Raw genomic sequence first — 12,871 nt, forward strand, 5'->3', positions numbered from 1 at the left:
GTCTCATGTTCAGTATACACATAGTATGCATAGTTTACACACAGCCTAGAGAAGATCCACAATGTGCAGACGTCCAGACACCCATGATGCCACCCCCGACCTGGTACCATTAGAGCCACCATGATGGGAACTCAAAAAATGATAGCTGTTGAACATTAAAAGCATTAAATCACTAGGATTGAGCCTGACCACTTAGAACAGGGTTGGACTAACTCAAAATCGGATATTGACTGAACCCTCTCTGAGGGTAACCTATACTTCCTGGCCTTTTTCATGATAAAGAGGGAAAAACAAGGACCTGGTTCTCTCTGGAAAACTCAGCCTGTGTGTGAAAGGTAGCCCCACTCCTTAGTGATTCATCAAACAAACCTTTGTTGAACGCCTACTATGTGCTCGGCACCTTGCTAAATTCCGTGAGGTTGTTACAAAGACATTGGCATTTAGTTCACTGAGCACCTACTATGTACCGGCACCTTCCTGTGTTCTATGAGGTTGTTCTAAAACAGCTGACATTTGTGGAGTAGATGTCTGTGGTGCCTGCTGTGTGCTGGGCATTTCAGTCATAGTGAGATATTGAGGATACTGATCCTCCCATACCTTATCCTCCCATACTTTGCTGAGGCAAACTCACAAATGGAGAAGACAGAGCAGTGAGTGAGGCTTGAGGCTGGTGCTCCCAAGAAGGCCAGTGTCCTCAGGGTCCAAGTGGGCTTCCCGGAGGGGTGACCTCTGTACTTTCATCTGCAGGGATGGCAAAGGTACACTCGGGAACAGGGTACACCCTGCAGGGGCCTGGAGCTGAGGAAGAGCTTGGCCTCGAGGGAGTGGCAGCTGCACGGGACACACAGAACATAGCCTTGCAAGGAGCATTCAGCAAGCAGGGAAGCTGGAGGGGCTGGCAGGTGCCTGTCCACTCCGGGGCTGTGCAGCACCCCCCACACCTGGCACCTGGCTTTCGGGTTCTCCTCCAGCAACCTTGTTGTTTTCACTTCCTTGGTCTTAAATGAAGTTTATTGTGACAAAGCCCCCAGCTAGAGCTCACCTAACATCCCAAGCCTGACTCCTGCCCCCACAGCCCTCCTGCTTCTGTCGGGGGCGAGCCTGCAGCGTCGCACGGGCCGTGGTGAGGGGGGCGTTTGGGATGCATCTCCGGGTGCCATGCACCATCAGGTCAGCTGTTCTTATTCCCTCTTTCTTCAGGTATTTCATTTCTCATAAACCAAACAAGACCTGGCAGCAGGTGTTCTGGTTCGCCATCAGCATCGCCATCAACAATGCCTACATCCTGTACAAAATGTCAGACGCCTACCACGTGAAGAGGTACAGCCGGGCGCAGTTTGGGGAGAGACTCGTCAGAGAGCTGCTGGGCTTGGAGGACGCCTCTCCGACCCACTGATGCTGGGGGTGCAGGACTCGGTCAGGGGAGGGGTGAGAGGGGGAGGAGAGCCTGCTGTTCCAACTTGCCCATCAGAGACCCGGAGATGGCCTGGTGTGTGGTTTGCTACCTGGGAGGGATGCACAGGGCCTCTGGAGGGACAGGACGGACCTGGTCAGAGGACGGTTGCTGTCCTTATTTGCATTCCAAGAAGAGCACGTCCTCCCTTGGGAAACAGTGCCGCCAGCCTGGTGAGCACCTACACCCAAGTTCTCAAGGGCAGATTCTCTCATGATATCCGTGGAGCTTGGGAGGCAACGTGGACTGTGACTGCGAAGGAAGGCCCTGTGATAGAACGAGCTGGAGCATGCTCTAAGAGAGGTGTCTGCTTCCTAAAGATCTGCAGTCGTCTGGGACGTGGTTCAAGTTCATGACTTGAAGGAAGCAAAGACGCCCTGCATGGTTACAGTGGCTTGGGTGTTGGGGGAGGCCGGGGGGTTTTCCAGCCTTGGCCTCATGTGAGCACCTTTGAGCCGGTCTCTTAGAAGAAGACATACATCCTGGGTGTGCAGTAGTGAAATGGGAAGTGGGTGCCCATTCTGAAAAATGAGGCATTCCTGCTCATTCCCTCTGCTTAGCTGGTGGGCAGGGGAGAAAGGGAAACGCCAAAAAATTGGAGTGAAGGGTGATGCTATTTTTTATTTTTAAATATATCTTCAGGTTATTTTCTTACTGTTGCTTCAGATCTAATGTAAAAGGCAGATGTCCCCTCCTCTCCACCCCCCTCGCCAACCCCGGCCTCAGTCACGGCTCCTTGCATGATCACAGTTCTGTGTTCTGGCCTGTGGCAGCGCCGGGAAGGGCCGCTGGCTTCCGAACAGACGCGGTTGCTCTCCATGAGGCCCATGGGGAGCCCGCGGGCCCTAAGCTTTGTCGCAGATGTCATCATTGGCAGAATTACTTGTCTTGAAAAATATGTAGCATTGCTGAAACACACAACCGAATTCTCTGCGATGGCCATTTGCTCATTGTCTTTCCTCCGTGTGTAGTGAGTGACCCTGGCAGTGTTTGCCTTCTCAGAGTGGCCCCTCAGAACAACAGGGCAGGCCTTTGAAAATCCCCAAAACGGGACTGTGGTGACAACCCTGGTCAGGTGTGATTTGACACGAGGGCCGGAGGCGGTTGCTGACCGCAGGAGTGGAGAGGCTGCATGCCCAACGCTGGCAGCGAGGCTCGTGTGTCCCCAGGCAGATCTGGGCTCTTTCCCAGCCCAGGTTTATGCATCTCTGGGGAAGCCTCGGTGCCAGAGTGGTGGGCGGATCTGACTGTCCCCACAGACCAGAAACAAGGAATTTCTGGGATTACCTGGTCCCCTTTCAACCCAGTTTATGTAACCACCTCATTTTTTACAAATGCAGAATCTATTCTACTCAGGCTTTGGGACTCTGTTCCTCGTCCTCACTCAGTTACTGCGAGTGTTGCTGTTCGCATGCTCCGGGCCCCACGTGGTTCCTGTGCTCTAGATCACGGTGACTCCCCGACCCTGTGGTTGGAATTCGATGCCACGGATTGCAGGCCAAATTTTAGATTGTGTTTCCAAACACCCTTGCCATGCCGTTTAATTGGATTGAAAGCACTTTTACCACATGGAGAAATATATTTTTAATTTGTGATGCTTTTCTACAAGGTCCACTATTTCTGAGTTTAATGTGTTTCCAACACTTAAGGAGACTCTAATGAAAGCCGATGAATTTTCTTTTCTGTCCAAACAAGTAAAATAAAAATAAAAGTCTATTTAGATGTTGATTCTCTGTTAATACGTGAATTTGTTTAACAGGTCGGGAAACAGGTGGGGTGCGGTGGCTCACACCTGTAATCCCAGCACTTTGGGAGGCCAAGGCGGGCGGATCACAAGCTCAGGGGATGGAGACCAGCCTGGCCAAGATGGTGAAACTCTGTCTCTACTAAAAAAACAAAAAATTAGCCAGGCGTGTTGGTACGTGCCTGTAATTCCAGCTATTCCGGAAGCTGAGGCAGGAGAATTGCTTGAACCCGGGAGGTGAAGATTGCAGTGAGCCAAGATCGTGCCACTGCACTCCAGCCTGGGTGACAGAGCAAGACTCCCTCTCAAAAAAAAAAAAAAAAAAAAAAAAAAAAAAAGAGCCTCGAGTTTGAACAATGGCTTCCTGTGGTCCATGGGACATTATACTAAGGTCATCTTTCAGAAGTCAGGCAAGTCATATGGAAAGTCGTGGTGGCTGGGTCATTCTGAGCAAATGCATCCAGTTTACTGACTAAATCAGTCCAGGCCTGGTCACCAAAATTGAGTTAACTCTGCTGCGTGCAAGAGGCAAGAAGATCGCAGGCCCCCAGGACAGAGCCTGGAAGGTTCTGAATCCTTCCTGTGTGGCCCATGTGTCACCATCCTCCCCAGGGACCCAGGCTCAGCCCCCAACAGTGAGGGGGGTCGCCAAGCATCAGGCTGAGAGGAAGCTGGGCAGGCCCAGGAGGGTCATGGGGACTTGGCACTCCACAAGCCCACTCCACATTCTCCTCCAGTCTGCATTCATGGCAAAAAAACTTTTCACCACTGGCCTGGGATTGGGGCGAGAACAAGTCAACGACACACTGATCAGGGAGAAAGGTGACCTTGGGTGTGGTACCTCCCAGATCTGTCTCCTGCACCCTCGAGGGTGCTGTGTTGGAATGAAGGGTGTGACAGTGGTGGCTAACAAGCAGGCACACTTCCAGGCGTGGCCCCTGGGGTGGCCCCTCTGCCCCAGAGCCTTACTCCTCATAGGGATCCCTGTGGGTTAGGCATGGACTCTCACCACGCCCAGGCGGAGAGGTGCAGTGGCTCACCTAGGTAAGCAGTCCCGAGTTTGCCTGATGCAGGAGGCTGCGTCCTAACTGCTGTGCGCACTGCCTGTCCCGATTCATCACGAGGATGGGGTGGGTATTTTATCCCCGACTTACCTGACAGCTTTCTAGGGGATTTTCCTCCTTTCCATATCCAATCCTCTCTGCTGATCCAAATACTGTAAACAAGCATTATGAGCTCTGGGACATCACCCTCCACCTGGGTCCTTTTCTCATCCTAGATGGAGGTCGGTGTTTTGGAGCTTAACAACAACCAAAGCTAAAGTTCGCCTGGTAGGGAGCCACCATCCTGGGGGGCATTTGGACAGGGAGAGTCCTTGGCTGCGCCAGACCCTGAGCCAGAACCACAGCGCTTTCCTCACCCAGACGGCCCCAGCTCGCAGCATGGGGAGAGTGGGATGGGGTGGGGAGTGGAGTCAGCTATGGGTCTCATCAGAGTGCTCTGGGATCTAGGCCAGAGGCACTGTCTTCACCCACATGCCAGCTTTGTGGTTCTGATCTCTCTTCCTTAAGCAAGGGCTTGCCAAGCCTTGGCTGTGGAAAGCCTTAGCCTTGTGTAGTGGGAGTACCAAATGAAAGAAGTCCCCAGAAGCGCACAAGGTAGTGGCCAGGGAAAGTGCCCCCAGCGCCCTCTCCTCACCGGTGGCCTCTGCAGCCCTTTGGAAAACAGTTCTGTGAAGAAATCTCTCCTGTTACCGCCCTGTGTCAATCAATGCGGGCTTGGCTGTCTACCCAAACACCTTCCGTCCTTATCAGGAACATAACTGAGGCTTCTCACTTTTGACTCCATCACTTAATCCCTTTTTCTTTGTGGCTTCTGTGTGTCTCATCTTCGAGAGTATTTCTCAGCCTTTTTTGCAGGTATGTCATTCTCTCCCAATAAGAACTAAAGAGTATCAGGTACCAAAATGACACTTAGAGCACTCAGAGCTGTTGCCATAAAATAGCACCGGAGAGTGAGCAAGCCGTCTGGCCATGCAGCTCGCTGCCATTTAGCCATCTGTGTGTCCCTCCCTCCCTGGGGTGCCCAGTCCACAGCCCAGTTCTCCAGCAGCCCAGGCACATTCTCCTGGCTCTGACCTCTGTCTGGTGGTGGCCGGGCAGCCTCTCTTGAGTGTAGGACGGTGGTGCTGGCGCTGGTGGCGGCTGTGTGTGAGCTATGTTCCATGGGGGTGGGGCACCCGCACCCTTCCGTGTATACCCACGTTCAGGTCTTAACAAGGAGACTCCCGCCGCAGGTTTGATTGTGCACTCCATCTCACGAGCTACTCTATGAGCAGATACCATTTTTCAGGTTTTTTCCTTAGTTGCTTGGAAGCTTGACCTTTTGTGCATGTATTTGGAGATGAAAACAGAAAGGGCGGGGAGAACCTCGGCTTGTGTGAGAGACCCAGGAAGGCAATGGAGGAGTGTGTGCGGCTTCGTTCGCATGTCAAGCCTCCTGGCTCCCTCAGGTGGGAGGGGCATTTTGTGGCCAAGGAAGTTCAGTGAGGAGTGAAGGAGTGAAGGGTGAGGCTGAGCCCAACAGAGAAATCGGCCTCGGCCCTCCCCTCCCCAAGGGTCCCCCCCGGGCAGCGCACCTCTGTTCTTGGTGCATCTCGCTAGTCTTTCATTCATTCTTCTGCCGTCTTCACCAAGCCTCGCTGGACTAAAGGGTGATGGTTAGTGCGCAAGGAGGGTTTCTGTTCCAGCAGGTCATGTCTCCCTGTATGGTTACTTTGCTGAGTGCTCAGCATTGTCCTGGGAGTTGAGAACCATCGGTCCCCCTTTTGTGATGGGAAAGTGACGCTCTGAGAGGTGTGGTGACTCTACAGAGTGTGCAGCCAGGTTGACCCTCACTCCGTCTGCTCCAGGGCTTCCTGGCTCTCAGTCACTACTGCTTCTGAACTGCTACAGGCCAGGCGTTGTGCTAAGAACTAGGCACACGTTACCCCAACGTGATGTGTGCCCTTGAGGGTGCCATGACTGAAGCCCATGGGGGGCACAGAGCAGGCTGATTCTCCACCAAAGGAAGGCTGTGCCAGGGGCCGAGACCCCGTGTGGGGGAGGTGGCAGTCGGTATTGCTGCTGGACCTAGCAGCCCCCAGATGCTCCACCTTGCTTGGCAGCCATCACATGCATCTGGCTTAGCACATCTCTGCAAACACAAGAGTCTGAGCCTCCTCGAGAGGCTGCAGTCACACTGCGTTTGACCAGGACTTGCCAACCTGCAGCTCACCCTGAGAGCCAGGTATGCATGTGTTTATCGGGGAGCACGCCCCAAACATGAGCAGGGACAGTGTTCCCAGCTATCCAAGAGGTCATGCCCAAGCCAAAAGGAAGGCTCTAGCTCCTAAACACGAGTAAGTTTATTCCTTTCACTTCCACAGTGTCCTATACTTGCTTCTGTTTTCTCAAAGGAAGTATGGTGCCCACGTCCTCCTCCAGCCTGACGATCCATGTGAGGGTTCCTTGTTCCCAGCTCAATTCTCATGTCCACCTTCCTCCACTAAGAAACAGCCAAATTTTGGCAAGAGTCGTGGTAGGGAAAAAACCCTAACTGGGCAGATGAGCATTTTTCACTTTTTGGTTGGTTCTTTCTCTAGACTTTCCTGTCTTTTTAAAACTACTTCTAGCTTCCCCCTTGAGAACTCCCTCCCAGTGGGTAGAACACAAAAGGGATGAACAGTGGATGGAAGCAGGGGACGCAGTCCCTGTTATTTCAATAGATTATAAAGATGGGCCCAGAACAATTGCGTACAGTGTTCAGGGTAAATTGAAGATCTGGAGTTTCAGGATTGTTGAGGCAATTTTTAGTCACTTTGCTCCATCTAAACATAATGCCATAGGATAGTGTGACTTTTTAGGCTCATCACCTTATCCACATCAGAAGTACAGTGTCCACTTAATACATATATAATACATATATGTATGTATATACATAGTGTATGTATATGTACATATGTATGCATATATATATATATACACACAGTGTCCACTTACTATGTATATATCTTGTATGTGTGTGTGTATAATACACACACACACGATAAAATACAGAGTCTACCACACAATGAGCCTCTGCTGGGTCCTTAGCAATCAAACCACATATCCAGTCCTGGCCACCATTCTACAACAAAGCACGTGGGCCAGTTTAGGGGTCCAGGAGGGCAAGGATGGTGGGTCCGCATAGAAACCAGGTGAGGGAGGAGCAGTCCACAGGACTGGGGTGATGAGCTGGTGAAGCAGTGTTCCAGGAGGGGAAAGGCCACTCACAGGGCTGTCCTGGTCACCCTTGGGATAGAGCCAGACTTGATCTGAGTGGCTCCCAGGGCCGAATGGGGACCACTGGGTGCATATCCCAGGAGGCAGCCTTCAGCTCAGTAGGGAAAGCAGTTTCCAACCTTAGAGCTGCCCAACACTAGCACAGGGCACCCCAGAAAGGAGGGGCCCCTCTGCCTTTACTCAGTGTCTCCCACTAGAGGCAGCTGGTTCCTGCAGGGAGCTCTGGAAGGGGGTGGGGGTGCAATTCTCAGTGGGTAGGGGTGACCCTACTGGGCTCAGTGGGCTGGCAGTGCTGATCCTCACTAAGAAGAGATGAAAATAGCCAGGAAGCTAAGCCCTGGCTCCTGGGCTCCTGGGCAGATACTTAATGAGGAGGAAGAAGGAACCAAAATCATGAACACAGCTGGCTCTCTCAGGGGGAGGCCCTCACCCTCCACGCTCTTCTTCCCCTTCCTCAAATGGAGATTCATACTCCCTCTTAGTTCAGGAGAACCGCCATTCACGATGAGGAAATCCGTGTCAAAGAATCTGGAAAGACTGCTATTCATCGTGAGAATTTTGTTTCCACCACTACATTACATTGTTTCTTCTTGTTTTCCCTTCCAATTTCCAGTTAAGAGTCTTTCACAGAAAAATTTTATCAAAAACTGCACAGATAGCACACAGCTGCACCCCCATTTGGTGACACGAAGCATACCCTTCTGTGAAGATTTTGACTTTACGCCAAGGCATGATTTTTTACGCCAAGACATGATTTTGACTTTACGCCAAGGCAATAAAGTTTTACAAATTTTGTATAACAGGAGCTGAATTCTGGGTTCTCAAATGTGAAATATGGCAAAAAAAAAAAAAAAGATTTAATTCAGGCATCTTGTCATGTGGTACTTATTTCTTCAACCAAGTTTGTTTACAGTCACTGCCTTTGAAATGCGGTCAAATACATTCTGTTTTCTTCTCTCTGGTAGTCTTTCTTTGTGGGTGGCTGATGAGGTGGGGAGGATACAGGACAGGACGCTCATGAAAGCATGATGAGGTCTGTTGCTGGAAATGAATATCGAGGGAGGTCGGCCAGGCCTGGGAAACCCGCCCCGGGGCTCTCTGGATGATGAAGAGGGAATGACAGGGCAGGGGGGTCTGCAGGGGGCTCAAGCATATGCTAACACCTTAGCTTCCTCAACCCTGCCCCCGATCCTGGGAAAAGTCAAGGGGATCCCCACAGGGGTCTTCCTCCTCTCCCCTCCCATCTTCCCTCCACCGTCAGACTGGATTCTGCAGCCTGTACCTCCTTTGGCTGCTGTCATTACCATGGCCCTATGGGTCTCTGCTATTCTCCTCCCCCTCCTCAAAAGGTTCCAGAATCTGGGGTGAGCACTGTTGTCAGAAGCAGGAACAGGAGGAAGCAGGGTTCAAGAGCACTGGTGTATGCTGAATGCCAAGGACTCCAGGAGAGCTGCAGCTGCCCGCTCGTGACTGGATGTTCACCATGTCCCCGGTTCCACCAGCAAATGCCACCCAGTCAGATACTTTCATTATTGCAGTTCAGAACGATGTTGGCTTTAGCAGCGTTATCCTGACAGTCACAAAGTGGGCATTGTTTTTCTTATCATAGAAAATCTCTATATAAAGTGAGATAATGGATCCCATTTACCAGGGTTTTTTCTGTTTTGTTTTTTTTAATAACAAATGATTTTGAGGGCTGAGCACAGTGGCTCACAGCTATAATCCCAGCAGTTTAGGAGGCCAAGGCAGGAGGACCACTTGAGGCCAGGAGCTTGAGACCAGCCTGGGCAACACAGTGAGACCCCATATCTACAAAACAGAAAAAATTTTGAGAAGCTTGTGCTTCTCCATCTAACATAGGAATTTAAGTGTTTTTACAGCACAGTATAACAAACATTATTCCTTGTTTTTCTATAAGCCAAAAATAATTCTCAAACACTCTTAAAATGTTAGTGAGTTCAAATCTTTGCAGACTCTTTAGTAAGCATTAAATTTACCTTCACTTTTGTTGTGTTTATCCCTGATATAATCATTTATTTTATGAAATCAGTGCCTTCCCTTCTCTGCTATCTTTTATATGTCTGCCCCTCATTTTCTTTTCCACATTTCATGGCCTCTGACTCTGTCCTTTGCAAATAACTATTCTTTCTCTTCCTCCCTCCTCTTCCTCCCTGTCTTCTTCCCTTTCCCTCTTCCCCTCCCCCACATTCCTTTGCTGAGCACAGGATATTCCATGTCCCCCTCTGGATGCCCATCCCCCAGCCCATCACCTGGCATACAGGTTCTCGAGCCTCAGTGTTCCCACAGTGCACAGGGACCTTCCCCTCTCAACAGTAGTAGGGTGAGGATGTAACCTTTTGTATCCAAGACATTTTGAGGGTAGAGACATCCAGAATGAGGAAAAACTTCAACAAGGAGGATTCAAAAGCCCATTTATAGATGAATGTGACAATGGGATTTAGTTTACTGACCCCAGGGCCCAGCCTGAATGCTGATCACATCTTCCAGTGGTGCTGGGGTGCAGTAGCTCATGCCTGTAATCCCAGCACTTTGGGAAGACAAGGAAAGAGGATCACTTGGGGCCAGAAGTTCCAGACCAGCCTGGGAAACACAGTGAGACCCTGTCTCTTAAAAAAAGAATAAAAAAGGAGATCGAGACCATCCTGGCTAACACTGTGAAACCCCGTCTCTACTAAAAAATACAAAAAACTAGCCGGGCGAGGTGGTGGGCGCCTGTAGTCCCAGCTACTGGGGAGGCTGAGGCAGGAGAATGGCGTGAACCCGGGAGGCGGAGCTTGCAGTGAGCTGAGATCCGGCCACTGCACTCCAGCCCGGGCGACAGAGCAAGACTCCGTCTCAAAAAAAAAAAAAAAAAAAAAAAAAGAATAAAAAAATTAGCTGGGCTGGGTGCTGTGGCTCACACCTGTAATCCTAGCACTTTGGGAGTCTGAGGTGGGTGGAACGCTTAGGTCAGGAGTTCAAGACCAGCCTGGAAAACATGACAAAACCGTGTCTCTACTAAAAATACAAAAATTAGCTGGGCATGGTGGCGCATGCCTGTAATCCCAGCTACTAGTAAGAGGCTGAGGCAGGAGAATCACTTGTACCTGGGAGGCAAAGGTTGCAGTGATCCAAGATGGCACCCATTGCACTCCAGCCTGGGTGATAGAGCAAAACTTTGTCTGGAAAAAAAAAAAAAAAGCTGGCATGGTGGCATGCACCTGTAGTCCCAGCTACTTGGGAGGCTGAGGCAGAGGATCGCTCAACCCCAGAAATTCAAGTCTGCAGTGAGTGTTGATTGCACCACTGCACTTCAGGTTGGGTGACAGAATAAGGCCCTGTTTGTTTAAACACACATACACACAAACAAGAAAACAGAACCATCTCCCAGGGGTGTGGGCCTTTGGGGGCATGCACAGGAATAAACAAATAAAAAAGCAGCTGTTTTCTAGTTTGAACAGAAGAATAGTACAGGGCAAGTGGACTGAGTCACTCATTTAAGACACTTTCATTGAGCTCTTCTAAATCAGTAAGCACTATGCTAAACACGAAGGGGATAAGCAAGGACAGTCTTTGCCATCAAGAGCTGTCAAATAGTGGGAGAGACACAAACACATTATCTCATGTGGCCAGAATAATAATAGTATGTAAAAATTAATCAAGGAATGATGCCCATATTTTCTCAACCACAAATGAGGATACATGAATTGTGTTCTATCTCTGGGGCAGAATATTTTAAAAGTAATTGTTATGGGAGACTGACCTGGCCAGAGAGAGGTCAGGTGTGGATGTTATTCTACAAAATGAGTAGACTCATTTTTTGGAACAAACCCATGTGTCACTAGCTGATTTAGGGCCCAAAAGCTCAAGGATTTGTCACTGGGAAGATCTTGGGCCAATAGATATGAGCCTGAAAATTCTGCCCTAGTTAAACCAACCTGACAGTACAAGGCAAGAGAATGTGAAGTCTATACACATTAAAAATTTCTGGTTCCAATTACTGGGGAGGCTGGAGCAAGAGGATCACTTTAGCTGAGGTAGTTGAGGCTGCAGTGAGCTATAGTCACGCCACTGCAGTCCAGCCTAGATAATATACAGTGAGTCCCTGCCTCTAAAAATTAAAAATTGAAAAAGATATCTGCCTAAAGGAACAGTAACCAGTCTGGAGGGAGGAGGCTCTGGATCCTGAAGAAGCCAAAGGTAACCGGACACGGGATTTTTCTGTGGCAAGCATTTCCCAGTTAGGCTGTGGCTGATTCACTTCTCTGTCCCCCTCTCATACTCTCCCCAGGCCCAGGAACTAGGAAAAGATGGAGAGTTGTCCTTCGCCGAGTTGCCCCAGCCCTTAGCAGCAGTCTGGCCTTATGCAGCCTGAGTGAGGCCCAATGCTGGCAGTGGCTCTGTTCACACTCACCCTCTAGCAAAGCAAAACGTCAAGAGACCAGGAGAGGGGAGTCCAACCCCAAAACAGGGAGCCAGTACCTGCGAGAATAAGTGTATTCATGGAGTTAACAGGATGGAATACTTCAAAATCCATGATGCCCTGAAACTGTGTGTACATCTATTAGGCATCAATTAAAAATTGTCTTACTGAAAAAAATAAAAACAAAAATCCAGGATTGTTGTCCTGGCATGGATGGAATGAAGAAGGGCCCAGGAGAGTGGGAAGGTGTAGGTAGCTTTGTCTGATTTTAACAGTGTTAAAACAAAAAATATGTAATTAACAACCTGCTCTTCAGGCTCCCAAACCAAATTTTCACCCTTCCCCTTTTCAGTCTGTCCACCTTCTTTGAGATGAAGTCTTTCCCATGGCTTCCCAGCAGAGGGCAGCAGAGGACACCTTATGAACCTCCACCCCCTGCACACCATAGCGCATTCTTTCAACAAATGATGCCTTTTGAGTTAGGAGTGGACAGTGTTCCAGGCACAGTGGATACTGCCCTAAATAAGACAGACGAGGTCTCTGCTGGTCCAGAGCAAGAGATGGAAACAAAAAGCAAAGTCATCAAGACTATAGAACCTAAAGCGATGGGGACAGGAATGGAAAAGGGGCTTGCTGAAACACATTTCGGCTTCCAGCCAGTGTTTACCAGGACTTGTTAGGGGTAGGCACTTCTGGGGACAGTCACCAACACAGAGGCCCCTGCCTTCATGGAGCTTACATTCCAGTGGGAGGAGAGAGCACCATAAACACAAAAAGGGTCACAAAATCTTTTTGTTTGTTTTTTGGAGACAGTTTCGCTCTTGTCTCCCAGGGTGGAGTGCAATGGCACGATATCGGCTCACTGCAACCTCCACCTCCCAGGTTCAAGTGATTCTCCTGCCTCAGCCTCCCAAGTAGCTGGGATTACA

At 49.9% G+C, this 12,871-nt stretch overlaps 1 protein-coding gene across 1 annotated transcript in view; it reads left to right on the forward strand.

Annotated features, from left to right (window-relative positions):
- Positions 1–3,181, forward strand: part of PGBD5 (piggyBac transposable element derived 5) — a 38,978-nt gene extending 35,797 nt beyond the window's left edge. Inside the window, exon 6 of the mRNA XM_011933324.1 lies at positions 1,201–3,181. Coding sequence (XP_011788714.1) covers positions 1,201–1,396 — 196 coding nt within the window. The 3' untranslated portion in view covers positions 1,397–3,181. The remainder of the gene's footprint in view (positions 1–1,200) is intronic.
- Positions 3,182–12,871: the final 9,690 nt, after the last annotated feature.

Source organism: Colobus angolensis, unplaced genomic scaffold (assembly GCF_000951035.1).
Source record: "Colobus angolensis palliatus isolate OR3802 unplaced genomic scaffold, Cang.pa_1.0 Scaffold126, whole genome shotgun sequence".
Classification (NCBI taxonomy): Eukaryota; Metazoa; Chordata; class Mammalia; order Primates; family Cercopithecidae; genus Colobus; species Colobus angolensis.